The 14,013-nt window shown below is 48.8% G+C and overlaps 1 protein-coding gene across 1 annotated transcript in view; it reads right to left on the reverse strand.

Moving 5' to 3' along the window:
• Positions 1-4,278: 4,278 nt before the first annotated feature.
• SGPP2 (sphingosine-1-phosphate phosphatase 2) overlaps positions 4,279-14,013 on the reverse strand; it is a 37,674-nt gene continuing 27,939 nt past the window's right edge. The window contains exon 6 of the mRNA XM_014960630.1: positions 4,279-7,060. Coding sequence (XP_014816116.1) covers positions 6,515-7,060 — 546 coding nt within the window. The 3' untranslated portion in view covers positions 4,279-6,514. The remainder of the gene's footprint in view (positions 7,061-14,013) is intronic.

Genomic DNA, 14,013 nt, shown 5'->3' on the forward strand with positions numbered 1-14,013 from the left:
GCTATTTTGTAAGCAAGATGTGTGTAATATCTGCTTCCCTACTCCAGACATAACTGTTGATCCTTTATCATTCTAAATTCAGAAAGGGGAGGGGGTGGAATTAAATTTTTTCATGGTCGCTGTAAGCTTAGTGGTTTTTGAAGCTCCAAACCAAATTGAGGAAATGCATTTCAGAGCATATGCCAGTGGTCTTTTGCATGAGGAGCTGAAAAATATCAAAGTCTTTGTCCGACTGAGGCTGGCATATTTGTCTGCAGAAGTTAGTGTGGTCCTTGCACTCGCTTGGCTCCACCAGTGGCTTTCTGGACCCCAGCTGCACAGCAAGGACCACGGGGCTCTCAGATAGTTTTTATTTCTCTTGCAGCCTTGCCCCTGACAATCCATGAAAGCCTCTCACGGGTCAGGCTTTTCCTCGAGGGGATTCCAGGCAGCGGTTGTGCTGCAGCCTGGCACCTTGTGCCTCTGCTCTTGCAAACGGAGAACCTCCATCCCAGCTGGCAATGCCCAAGACATCCTCCTGGTGTAGCGTCACCGAGTGGGTGGCCAGCTCAGTCTCAGCACTTAAGCAAGCTCTTCACTGGATTGCTAATGAAGCTGGCTCTCCCTCATTTGCAACACTACAGCAATCACTGATGTTGCCTGCTAACCGTAGTGAGTATTTTGCATTAGGCCAATAACGCTTGTTCCGTTGCAAGAGCCAGATAGTCCTGGATCCCAGGAGGGGACCCTCCAAGGGTGGACACCTGGGTGGTGCCGGAGAAGGGTGTCAGAGCTGGAGAAGAGAGATGTGCGATGGTGAGGGCAAGCTCTCAGTGATAGGAGCTGCATGTCTGCGCAGCCCCCTGTCGCTGGACCCACCATGGCTTCTCAATGGTAGCCCTGGCGGTAATCTTAACAGGTGGGAGGGCAACAGGCAAGGCTTTTTGGTGCAAGTGTTAATCCAGTATGAAAAATGCACTACAGTTACCCATCTGGAAACCCTACGGTTCCCCTCAGATGGAAGTGTAGATTTTAATTATCTCTGCATGACAGACGTGAAATGAGAATATAGCTATTGCCATACGTTGCACGACTGACTCCAGTGCCCACAGAGAGTGAGAAAACTGCAGCTCACATTTTAAAGTCTCCCAGGGGATTAGCCAGCTTGTCGTTTGCAGGATATATCTCTCCGTGATGCCTACACAACTGTAACCAAGCAAGCTCTCAGTGTGGGAAGCAGTCTGTAACGCAGATGGTAAGTATTAACCCCCCCTGTTTATTAGTGTGTCATGCATGGGGATTAGGCGACAATAAGGCAGATTTGCATTTCAGCAGAGTACAGGCATATTTGCGTGCACTAAATATATTTCTCTACACAAGATTTTCTGACTCTTTGGGTGTCCCAATTCTCCTGTGAATTTACTGTCCTTTGAGTGTAAAGACGAGATTAGGCTGGGACGGAGGGTTTGAGCTGCAGTGGTATGTGCTGCCAGGCTTTTAGGGAGCACGGCTCCTTTTTCACACCATTTGCCCATGCATCGGGAATTTAAGTGCTCCACAAGTGGGACACCAGCTCCGTCCTGAGGACGTGGCATTCCTGGCTAAGAGTAGAGAAAGAGGGTTGGCAGAAAGGTTAAAATGCCCCTGCAGAGCCACCGGCCCCTCTCGTGGGGTGCCCGCAGCCTCCCCGGGGCTGCTGTGGCTCTGACATGGGAGCATGGCTGTGGGGCTGTGCTGGGGATTAGCTGGGAATCCTGGTGAGTGGGACACGCCGTACAAGCCCAGTGTATTTATGGCAGGGCATTGTCTTTCATAGCCCCAAGCCAATTATCTGATATTTACAGCTCGCCCATGGCTGCATTCAGTAACAGAGATACCCAGCGCGGGGCCTGGTGCCAGGGAGAGCCCTCAGCACCGCCAGCTCGCCATTGCCCTTTGCTGCAGCCACGGCCTCTGGCAGAGGACACATTGCCTGCCCACGGTGGGGTCTTCTGGGCAATCGTTTGAGCTTTGAGTACTTCTTTAAGGAAGAGATGGAAGTTTGAATTTTTCACTAGCGGTCCCCACTTACGAATTAGGTCTGGCCTGCTCCTGCTGGCTGTGGGTCCCAGGTCATCTCTCGGGATCTGAGCATGAGCGTAAAAGGCTGGAGAACCGGTGGCAGAGAGGGCAAAGCCCGTTTTAATGTGCTGTCTGGGTGACTGCTGGGTTCATTTCAGCTGCACACAAGGACTGACTTCTGGGTCTGTCCTCGCTGTGCTTAGGTGCTTTTCAGAGATGCTTCAAAGATGCTTTTCAGAACAGCAGGAATCCTGAGAGCCCGGCCACAGCCACCGATCTCTGCGCTGGCAGGTCCCTTGCTGCTCCCTGGGAGGGTTTATGTAAAGGTAACACTTGGGACTCTTTCCATCCCCGGCTGGTTGCTCCTTGCTTGCAATTTAAATCATTCTCCATTTGGCAGGCGAGTGTGGAATACACCGAGCAAAAGCCACGTTGCTGCCGGTGGGATGGTGGCCACGGGCACACACGACACCTCTGACCGCCCGGCGACCTTGAAACTGAGCCCAGGGCGAGGGTGGCAGCGGGGACAGCGGGACGGCGGTGGCCACCGGCTGAGCGGCAAGCGTGGCTCTGCGCAGGAGGTGACCTGCTCTGGCAGGGGCAGGAGCCGGGTGGCAGCTCACGAGGGTGGTGCTTAAGCACGTTTTGGCACCCGTGCCAGATCCCACCAGCTGCTCAGCCGCACGCCCACCCTGCTCAGAGGTCCCCAACTTCTACTGGCAGCAGGCATTTGAAGGGTTAACACTGAAACTGAGACAGTTTTCTTTTCTTTCCTCCCCTAAATTAAATCACCTGTAGCCAGAAAAGCAACCTGCAGGCTGATGTGCAGTTTCACATAGAAATTTGAATGGATTAGGAGACTGGGGTCATGACAAAGTTACTGCTGGAAAATACAAACAGGCAAACTGGGTGCTCGCTGGTTTGGTTTTTAATCCCTGCGGAGGGGGTGCAACAACATTTGGACACTGCCAGAGCAGATGGTTCCGTGCTGGGGGACCAGCACCCAGAGGTGCTCTGTGCCAGGAGGAATCCAGGTTTGGCACCAGGCAGCCAGGAAGGGGTTTGCAGAGCGAGCAGCTCAGCAGGAGGCAGCCTGAAGGCAGGGCAGAGTAGACTGAGCTAAGGGTGAGATGTCTGCTACATCCCTCTTGGCAGCAAAACAAAGGAAATTTAGAGAAAGATCACTTTGGCAGCACCCCTCCAGCTGCAGAAGGCCATGGGATGGAGAGCTGTAGGGCTGGACCAGGAAGTACAGGACAGGACTACTGTGGAGAAGTCAACAGCCCAGTATCCAAGGCTGATGCTCCTGAGTACAGAACTGGAGCAGCAAACCGGCCACAAAACCTCATTTTCTACCATCACACTGGAGATGTGGGGGAACCTTAACTGCGGAGATGAAGAGGTGAGGAACATTTCCAAAGGCAGCAAAGACACAACGGGGTTTGCATGAGGACCTGGTACGTCAGGTTAATGAAATACAGGAAGGTTGAAGTGTCTTACCTTGTCAGAGGACTTGCCTTTTCACACCTGACCCTCTGGGAATAGCTGTGGTCCTGGGAGCATCCCACAAGCACAGCGTCAGCACAAAGCCCAGCTGAAAGCCTTGCCTGGTCCCAGTGGCCCAGAGGATGCTGCAGCAATCAGGGCTCACCCCAATCAGCTGTGGGCACTTGAGGGCCCATGGACACACCACTTCCAAGCAGGACATGATGCTGAGGGAAGAACGTGGCCCTACCTGCTTTCAAATTCATATCCTCAATAGCAAAACCTTGTTAGGCTTCTCAAGGAACATGAAATATTCTGTGGTTTATGGGTTGTCATGCTGTAATTGCATATGTCAATTTAAAATCACATTTAGCTTCCAATTAACTGTTTAGTCTATTAGAGGTAGGTATTGCAGGTGAAGGAGATTCCAGGTGCCCAGGTGTCCCCCATCACTGACAACGTAGCAACTCACAAATTTCCACCTGAAAAGGATGTGACAGGTAGTTGTGAGTGTATCACTAGTCTTTTTTTTAATGTTTTAAAAAAAGCAGGGTGCTGCTGCTGCTAAACTCTGGGGCGAGCAGGGGACAAGGGACCACAAGAGGGACATCTGGGGAAGAGCATTGGGTGGCTGCATTCGGGAAGATTTCTGAACTGTGACTCGTTCCCCTTGCAGCAATCATTTACAAGCAGCAACAGAGGATGCAGAATGAAGAGAGAAACACCAAATTTTGCAAAATATGTATATTTTAAAATTTGAACCAAGTACAGTTTGCATGTATTGCATGAGTCACATGCAGGTGAATACTATAAAAGGTAAAAATATTTGTGCATGTACTTTATAAATCCAAGCATTTATATATAATTTATAAAATCTTCATAAGCGTAAAATAGCTGTGATTCAGAACAGAAATTTTACACATGAAACTGCATGAATGTCCTCGTCACACCATGCCTTTCTTGGGACTAACTGGTTCCACCCCACAGCTTGCTGTCAAATTTTTTCCCAATTTTGGTCCCATTTTCCCAATTTCCCTGTGGCACCTCCACAGGGCTTCAGCTCTGCCCTGTACCTCATAAAGCACTTTAACAGAAAGTATTTTAAAGGTGTTTTAAAGCCTGATGGCAGCACTTCTGTGGCGTGTGGGAAGGAGGGGGATGGAGGACAGACCCCCATGGCTTTGGTGGCACGTGCTGAAAGAGCGGTTGAAGCTGTTTGCATGCACATGTAAAGTCCACGCAGCCTAAGTTAAAACAGTTTATCCACAGCCTGGGCAAACCTCAAAATGGTGAAAATCTCTGCTTGCATTTCTTCTGGAGACCACCGACCTGGTTTTAAAATGGCTCAGCTCTTTCACGTGCATTCCTCCCCCTCCTCAGACAAAACTCCCAGAGACATTTTTGGAGCTTGATTATATTTATCCAAGTGGTCAACTGATGGCAAAGCACCTCCTTTACATTCTTCAGCTTATTTTTTCTTGCAGCCAAGCAGACAAGTGTACACAGTTAAAAAGCTGGCTTTGACTGTACATTCTGCCAGGGAAAGGCACAGGGGCCATGCTTGAAGCTCCATGGTCATGGTGTGTTACATTTTTCTAGCCAAGCAGACCACAGTCACTGCTGTATTTCTCAACAGCTCATTGGTCCAACAGCTGAGACATGTATTTTTTAAAATAAGCAGCCTGAGTTATAGCAACAACCCTCCTATGAACACTCCTCAACTTCTATTCTACAAGTGTATACATGGTATTGCAAGATGCATGGAAGACCAACCGCAGTGCTGTGCAGCACCACAAAACGATGGCATCTTATCACGCCACACGCTGCAGTCACCAGAGTCACCACTCAGCTCCTTCCACAACGCGATTTAAGGACACTACTACTCACCCCTGCAGGACAGGCAGGACTTTGTCCCATCCCCTAGACAGGGAAGCTAAATCAGAGTTAAACACTTTGAACACAAATCTCAACTTTGTGGTAACAGCTCTGTTGAGTTTTATGTAGGTAAAGGATCTTTTAGTGGAGGCTTTCTTATTAATTCCCAAGATAAATTTGTTACAAATATTTAAAGCGGTTTTTGTTGGATTTTTCTTTCTTCTGTTACACTTCTTTGTTTTTTTTTTATTGTTGGGTTGTTTGTTTTGGTTTTGGTTTTTTGTGTTTTTAGGGACTGCAATGGGTAAAACCATATACACAGAACTGGCAGTGCCTTCAGAAGACACTATGACAAGCAACAAGTACAATAATCACCAGATTTCTTTAGGGAAACACTGAGCCATACCCAAATGTGGCTGTCTGATCTCTGCCAATGCTGGTTGCTGAAGAAACCTGCTGACCTTGGCCAGCAGGACACCCCTACCAAAGCCCAGCAGTGGGAAGGTGCCAGCGCTCGAAGAACCTCCACATCACCTTCCCATCTTCAGCCCCTCTTCCTTCACCCCTGGTCCCCAGGGGACAGCGGGACGCAGGCAGAGCTCTGCACGCCCCAAGGACAGCACTTTGCTCTTGGCTGGTCGTTTCCTCCCCAACCCCACCAGCTGCTTGGTCCCCCGTGCCCCAAACAGGAGCCTGCCCTTGGCTTGCTCTCCTACTTCAGCAGGAGCAAGCCGGTGGCCAGGCAGGTGGTTTTGCAGCCCAGGAAGCCCCAGGGCTGGTGTCCCACAGGCACAGCCACGCTTCCCGGCACCCCCGACTCCACAGCAAACCGGCCGCTGCTGCCGCTCCAGCAGGGATTTTGGCTTTGTACTCTTGGCTTGTCATCTTTAGTCCTCTGGGCCAGGGACTAATTATGGGGAAAAGCAGGGTCAGCACTTTCTAACCCAAAGTTATTCATGTACAGCGATTCCCGTGACTCTTCCGTATCGGGTACTCTGGGCCAGTGCAGAAAGGCACAAAACGCTTTTTTTTGGTCAAGTTACCAGCCTTGATGGACTCATCGCATCTCTGAAATGGTGGTGCCACACGTGAGGCTGCGAGGCAGGCGCTGCGCTCACATCAGTCCTAACAGCTCGTGCAGCAGGGGCACGAGCACAGTCGCACAGAAGCCAACCGAGGAGTACGTTACAAACTTATAGGGCACTTCCACTTCCAGCCTTCTCCGGGCTGCCAGGTCTCCGAGGGGAAACTGGTACCGATAGCCCAGCACGCTGAGGACCACGCTCTTCATCAGCCGCCGTGTCAGTAGAACAATAAAGATCCCTACCAAGAACCTGGCTAGCACGACCACCACTAATTTACTGGTGACGGGAGGAAATCCAAGCTGAAAATTTTCGCCGGTGTAGGCTGGCGAGGCATACTGGTTGTTTAACCAAAATCCCACAGTTGCTCCAGCTCCTGCTCCTAAGATAGTGGTAGTGTCTCCCCTGGTGGGGCTGTAATAGTCTAGTTTGGGGTAGTTGTAACATAAGACAAGAGGCACGACTATGGAAAGCAGTGGGCAGAAGGGACTGGTTAACAGCAAGTGATCTATCGTGTCCCACGCAGGGTACAAGAGCACGAGCAGCACAGCCGAAATCAGCGCTCCACCAATCACGTCCTGCAAAGACATCACGTTTAAGGGCTTTGTGAAACCTGGGAGGCAAAACGAATTCTCAGGTGATGGTAAAACACCAACATGCACTTGTGAGCGGGCAGCAGCAGAGGAACACCCCAAATTTACAGTGACGGCACTGTTCTCGCACAGGGACAATTTGCAGTCTGCACTAAACAAAACGTGACAATCTGTGACCCCAACCTTGTCCTTGTGAACACACCTATTGACTCACATTTTCCCCTGAGCAAGTGAGATTCTTCCCCTCACCTGCTTTCATGTTTTCAGGGCACTCTCCACCTACAACCTCAGTGGAAAAGGCACAGGCACAACTCCATCTCAGGGACGATACCACGGCAAGCTGCCTTCATACATAATCCTGCAGGTAATTTCACCATATCAGTAGGATTATCGCTCCCTTGCTTTGCATAAGTGGGAAGATGCTGCCTTTTGTCAGAGACAAGCTCCCAGTCCAGAAACACAGGCTCCGGGGGAGAAAAGCCACAGAGCTGCGGGCCGTGCTGTGTGTGCCCTGATTTCTGCCGGGAGAGGGAGAGGGAGGCACCGCCGGGCAGGAATACATCAAGGAGAAATTTGTTGCCCAAGCCTCTGAAATCCCTCTTGTAGTCAAGCGCCCCAGGCAAGCACATAGTTAAAACCTAATTTATTAACAGAGGTAAATAAGGTGTTTTAAGAACTTGATTGTTGTCAACCGCAAGGCTGGGAAGGAGGACAAGAGGTAACCCCTAACAAAAGGCAACTTTATGACAGCAGCCAGATAAAAAGCAATAGAAGAAGTTTCCCTGTGCCGCTCTCCTGGCATCGCTCAGGAAGTGGCAGAATTTGTATTCTGACCACGAAATGCCCTGCAAAAGCTAGAGTTAATCACAGGCAGAACCGTCCTCGTCTCAGGACTGTATCTTTTTCACTGAGTCATGAGAGTTGACTACTACCATGCTTGGTCACAGTCTAAAATGAATTATTTATGAGAACTTCATTTATGGTTAGGCGGGAATGAGGATACTTTTTCCCAACAGAAATATTTAATGACTTTCTGGTAAATGCATTACTCCAGTATGGCTGAACTTTAGCTGTTCACAGCTTCCAGGCAACAGATTCACAGCACAGTTGTTTTAAGCAACTCCCAGAGCCGTTCTCCACCCACATTTATTCTCTCATCCACGACAAAAGGATAACCAAGTTGTTCACAGATGTCTAATATGTAAAACACCATTAAGTGCCAATATTTCACAACAGCACAATAATCCGTCTTTTGACGGATACCAATTTTTAGGTGATAACTTCACACATAAAGGTATGTTCTGGCTCAACACTAAGTAACCACCTCAACACAAAAGAGCTGGGGGTTGCTCCCAAACTGATGCTCAGAAATCCCACACCACTGTGTACCTCCATTTCCCACCCCATTATTTGTCCACCTCATCTTATAAGAAAAGGTCCTGACATCTCAATACCCCCTCCCATGTGTGATTAAGGAGTGAACCTCAAAAGCTGTTCACGAGCTTTTCCGTTCCAATTAAAGATATTTAACCAAATGCTTTGCTCAGATTTACCCAGCTGACTCCCGCAGTTCCCGGCTGGGGCGCAGGCATCCTCTATTTATGGACCTGATTAAAGTTTTCTGAATTTTATTATCCTCCTGTTCAGCCCAGTAACATGACTCATGTGGTTTTCAAGCAGGAGATAGATAACTCTGCTCCCAACCAGTGGCTTATACCAGTGGTCTTCAAAGCAGGTGTGCAAGGCAACCCATTGGGCTGTGGAAAGAAAATACTTTCTGCAGACTAATAAGTAAAATAAGATATATAGATGTATACTTTTAAAGTAGTGCTTATTTCATCCTTATCTCTTTTTTTTTTAATATATGTTTCTGTGTATGTTTTATAATGTATGTATCAATGCAGTAGTACATGTATATAATTCATAAATAAATATACATACATTGGGGGTGCATACTCAAAAAATTTTTACTGATAGGGGTGCACAATCAAAAAAGTTTTGAGACCAGTGGTTTAATCTGGTTTCCCCCCCCATCCACCAATATATGGGCTTCTCATTTTGGAGACTCCTTCCTAGAAGCTGCTGGAGAGCACGGGACATCCCCAGCTGTGGCCGTCAGCAGTGACCCCCCTTGGTCCTGGTACACATGGGCAGAGGTCTGATTTTCCTGAATGCCCAGAAGGGGTGGGCGATTTTAAGACCAACACTTCACAAAAACATTTAGCAGAATTTATCATTTTCACCCACCCCTGACCCCTCACCTGCTAAACTAAGAAGAAGATGGGATAGGTCTGATTTCTGTGAGAAAAAGCTGCTTTTCTGGACTCTCCCCACTGTGCAGTCAGGAGCAGGACCCCAGCTTTTCCCTGCGGTGGAGTTGCTGTTAGCACTCCCAGGAAGCACATTCTTGCCCGTCTGCCTGTGTAAACAGATTAGCCTCTCGCCAAACCCACAATTATAAAGGAATTTTTAAATGAGGGCAGGCACGAATTTTGCTCAAGGTGCAGCGCTACCGGCAAAGCTTATAACCTCCCATTTCCCTGCTGAGATGCTCCAGCTCCCTCCGCACAGACAAGTCCTCCCACAGGCTTCATCCCTCCCAAGAAAGCCCCCCATCACCACACAGCTTGGCCCTGCTCCCGTACAGCACCCTCTGCCTCCCCCACAGCCACCAGCATCTCCCTGGGTTCCACACCAGGGAGGCCTCTCTCCTATCGATTTTAGCTAGAGAGCTGTCACCTTGCTTTGCTGCCTAGAGAATGGGCCAGTATCGGGTTTCTAACCCTGCAAGACCTTCAAGTTGTTTTCCTGTGCTCCAGGTACAGACCGAGAAACAAGGGAGGTGGACCTCCAGCTCCACGTGATGGCTGGGATGCAGGACTGGGATGTTGCCCAACGCTTTCTGCCCATCACCGAGGGAGCACAGTCCGTGGGTGCTGGAGCCACTGCTGGGCTGGGGTTTTTCATTTCACAAGGTCCTAAAGCACAATTTCTTTTTAGGGTTGCAAAAGCGATTGGTCTGGCTTTCTGAAGGCAAGACTCTTCCATGCTCTTCCCGTTGAAACGACGAGTGAAGTTGCACACACTCACACACACTACTCACTCTCTTCACCAGAAACCTCCTATTTGCCTTCCACTCCTACAGGTTTGTTGTTTGTTGTTTCATCCCCCAAGGACTGTGCTAGCACAGTGCATAAAGTGATGGCAATCACTGCTTGCTTATCAGCTTTAAAATATTCAAGGAAATTTCAGGATTAATGGTGGTGTTAAAAAACCCCAGATCCAGCACCACAAAGGAGCTGGCTGGGGGTTAGAGAGCACCCTCTCCTGAGGGTGCTGTAATCAGCAGTGAGTGCATCAACACTGAATCCGTATCTAAGAGGGGAAAAAAAAAAAACCCAAACTAAAAAACCAAAACAATTTACTTATTTTAGAGAAACAACTTTCAGGTTTCTTTTTGGTCATAAAAAGTGATGTTTTGATTTCTCCCTGTACCCTACCACCCACACCAGCCGGCACAGGGCACTGCTGCCTCTAGCTCAGGACAGCCCCGGTGGAAGCTGCGGCACCGGTAAAGCCGGTCACAAGGTTGGCCATGGCTCTGGAGTGACTGGCTGCCTCCCCAAGCCCCACCACTGGCTGGAGACAGGGGAGACCCCGCTCTGCTGCCACAGGGAATGCCAAACCCATCAGCTTGGTGCATCAAGAAATTCCCACGGCTGCCCCTGAAGGGTTAGAAGAAGGGTAAAAGCCTCCCCTCCTCCCCCTGCTGAGGGGCTGCCCACCCTGGGCTGGTGAAGTTCTTCCCAAAATGATCTGCAATGGTCTTGCTCGCATCTTTGTAGAACACTGTGCACTCACATGAACACTATCACTCATTGTTTTGAACAGGAGATGGCTCAGACTTGCTCTAGCAACTGTGAGGCAGAAAAACTCGTTAATCTCACGGAGACAGGGAGCAAAAATTGGGCCAAAGATTTAAGATGGGAAGTTAAGGAATATTTTCTAAACTACAATTGTCTGGGGGAAAAAAAGAAACCACAAAAAACAGTAAACCCCAGTCCTAGTGTCTCCAATTGCTTTTTGTTCCTTAAAAATAACCCCTAAAATGGTACAAGTTCTCTGCTTCAAAATGTGTCCAAATTTTCCCTTTGCCCTTTCCAGGTAACTCTCCCTCTTCCCCGCCTCCTCAGACTCCATTGTTTAAGACTTAGAAGGAAGAACCCTGCCTTTCATCTGCTCCTCCACAAACATGGGGGATTCTCGTGTTACGGTGGTGAAGGCGGGTTGCTGTAATTAAATTATCTCTCAGCAGTGCAAGTGCTTCCATCCCTTTCTCTGGCTGGGCAATGCTCTCCTGAAACAGCCCAGGCATCGGGTGTTCATTGCCTTTCCCCTAATCACGGTACTCATTCTGATAGGGCTATAATGATGCAGACAGCTCTCATACCGGCTCAGTGCATTTCCAGAAGGTCTGTAATTGTCACATCTCTTCTACTGACATGACTGTGCTTTTTGAGACTGCTCCTGATCCAAAACCAACATCTGCAATGCTGAAATACAGGCTGATTTGTAGAGCTGAGGCTACAGCTGGAGCAAAGCATGGTGCCACCACCCTGCCACCCTTCTCTAGGTCCTCCAGCGGGAAAAATTCAGTTACATTAATTCCATGGATACATTTTACCTGTTCGTTTGCCTTACTAAAATATTATGATTGCTTAATACATAATTATATCCTGTCGCTATTCATTTTCTATTAAGACCTCAGTTAAGAATTCATTAGATAGAGGCTGTTTTGGCTGGTGGCTTGGTTGAGCGGCCCCTGCACCTCGGCCCCGTGGCATCTCGTGAAGCTCAGGCTGGAGCCATCCCTCAAAGTGCAGCAAACTCTCCAAGAAGAACCTGTCCCTGCAGGTGGGACACCAGAACCTGTCCCTGCAGGTGGGAAGGATGGGGCCGCAGAGAGAGGGGTTGCACTGGGGCAGCTGTGATCACCAGGCATTTCCCCAGCTCCATCCCCACGGTGGCACGGATGAGATGGAGACCCCACCAAAGTATGTTGGCTCTTCTGAAAGGCAGCATTGCTCAAATTTCAACTAAGGAGCATTTTTTTTTTATTTTAAGGCCCTTTTTTATCATGTCAAGGGCACAAAGGCTTTTTCTTCTTTACCCTGAAATCCATCTAAATTTAGAGGAGTCTTTCATTACGATGGACCAGCAAGGGAAGTATGTGAAGAATTTTTACAGATTGACTTAAGGTCAATAGCCAAGAAAGGGTGTCTCCAGACTCCATTTAAGATATTGTTTTGATCCACTAGGCCTGGAAGGGTAGGTCAAGCTATATTTTATAGATAACCTTAATCTCACAGGGGCTCCCTTTCTTACATTATTCAAGCCTCCTTATTATAACATACATAATTACTACTTAGTAAAAAAATGCAACTATTTATGCATGAGCAACCAACAAGCAATGCGTATCAAATTCCTGCGGGGAAGTAGCCGGGAGTTTTCACCCATTCTTGGGAAGCTGGACCACCCCTCTGACCTCTGTATGAACAAATCATTAACATTTCCTCTCATCAGGAAGGAACCAGCTACTGGCTAATCAGAGTCATGCTGAAATCTGTTCTTAAAGCAGGGCTGACATCTCTCAACAACTGTGCCCGATGGGTCTGTCATATAAAGTCACCCATACTTAATGATTATTTTCAGACAAAGTATTCATGCATTTCAATCCTTTAGGAATGAATTTCCTACCAGTGGAAAACAAGAAGCTTGTCATAATATTTTTTTAAGTGCCATGTCCCTGTATGGTAACGTGAGTCTCGCTGTCCCCCCAGTCCCCCAAGGGCAGCTCACTTGTCACATTTTCCCCTCTCCGCTCTCCCTGCTGGTCACGGTGTGACTCGTGACTCACCAACCTGCTATTCCTTCCCTGACACTCCCGGGTTTCTCGCTTACAACAGTGATACTATTGCACAAAAGGCTTGGCTAAGGAGCAGCCAAGTCAGTTGCCCAAGTGCGTTCCTTGCAATTAAAATTTCAAAACAGAGGAGTAGGATTCAGATGCCACACTGACCTCACCCGGCTCCTCAGCCCACGCACCGCTGCTTCCCTGATGGTATCAATAATTCCCCTGCAGACTCAAATAGCCATAGCCTGAGGGGTTCCTCGCAGCTGCCTGTGAATGTACAGCCTGAAGTTTAGCAGCGTGACTCCTCTATTGCCCAGGCTTGGGGAAGTGTGGCTGGAGAGCTGCCTGTAAGAAAGAGACCTGGGGGTTCTAGTTGACAAATGGCTGACTATGAGCCGGCAGTGTGCCCAGGTGGCCAAGAAAGCCAATGGCATTCTGGCTTGTATCAAAAATAGTGTGACCAGCAGAAGTAGGGAGGTGATTGTGCACCTGTACTCAGCACTGGGGAGGCCACACCTCGAGTATTGTGTCCAGTTTTGGGCACCTCAATACAAGAGAGATATCGAGGTGCTGGAGCGAGTGCAGAGGAGGGCAATGAAGCTGGTGAGGGGGCTGGAAAACAAATCGTATGAGGAGTGGCTGAGGGAGTTGGGGCTGTTTAGTATGAGGAAGAGGAGGCTGAGGGGAGACCTCATCACTCTCTACAACTACGTGAGAGGACACTGTAGAGAGGTTGGTGCTGGTCTCTTCTCACAGGTAATTAGTGACAGAACGAGAGGGAATGGCTTCAAGCTCCAACAGGGTAGGTTTAGATTGAACATTAGGAAAGAATTTTTCACCAAAAGAGTGATAGGGCATTGGAACAGGCTGCCCAGGGAGGTGGTGGAGTCACCATCCCTGGCTGTGTTTAAGGGCCGTTTAGATGCAGTGCTAAGGGACATGGTGTAGGGGAGGACTTTGTAGAGTAGGGGAGATGGTTGGACTCGATGATCCCAAGGGTCTCTTCCAACCTAGACGATTCTAT

The sequence above is a fragment of the Calidris pugnax genome, unplaced genomic scaffold (assembly GCF_001431845.1).
Source record: "Calidris pugnax isolate Ruff unplaced genomic scaffold, ASM143184v1 scaffold398, whole genome shotgun sequence".
NCBI classification, from domain to species: Eukaryota; Metazoa; Chordata; class Aves; order Charadriiformes; family Scolopacidae; genus Calidris; species Calidris pugnax.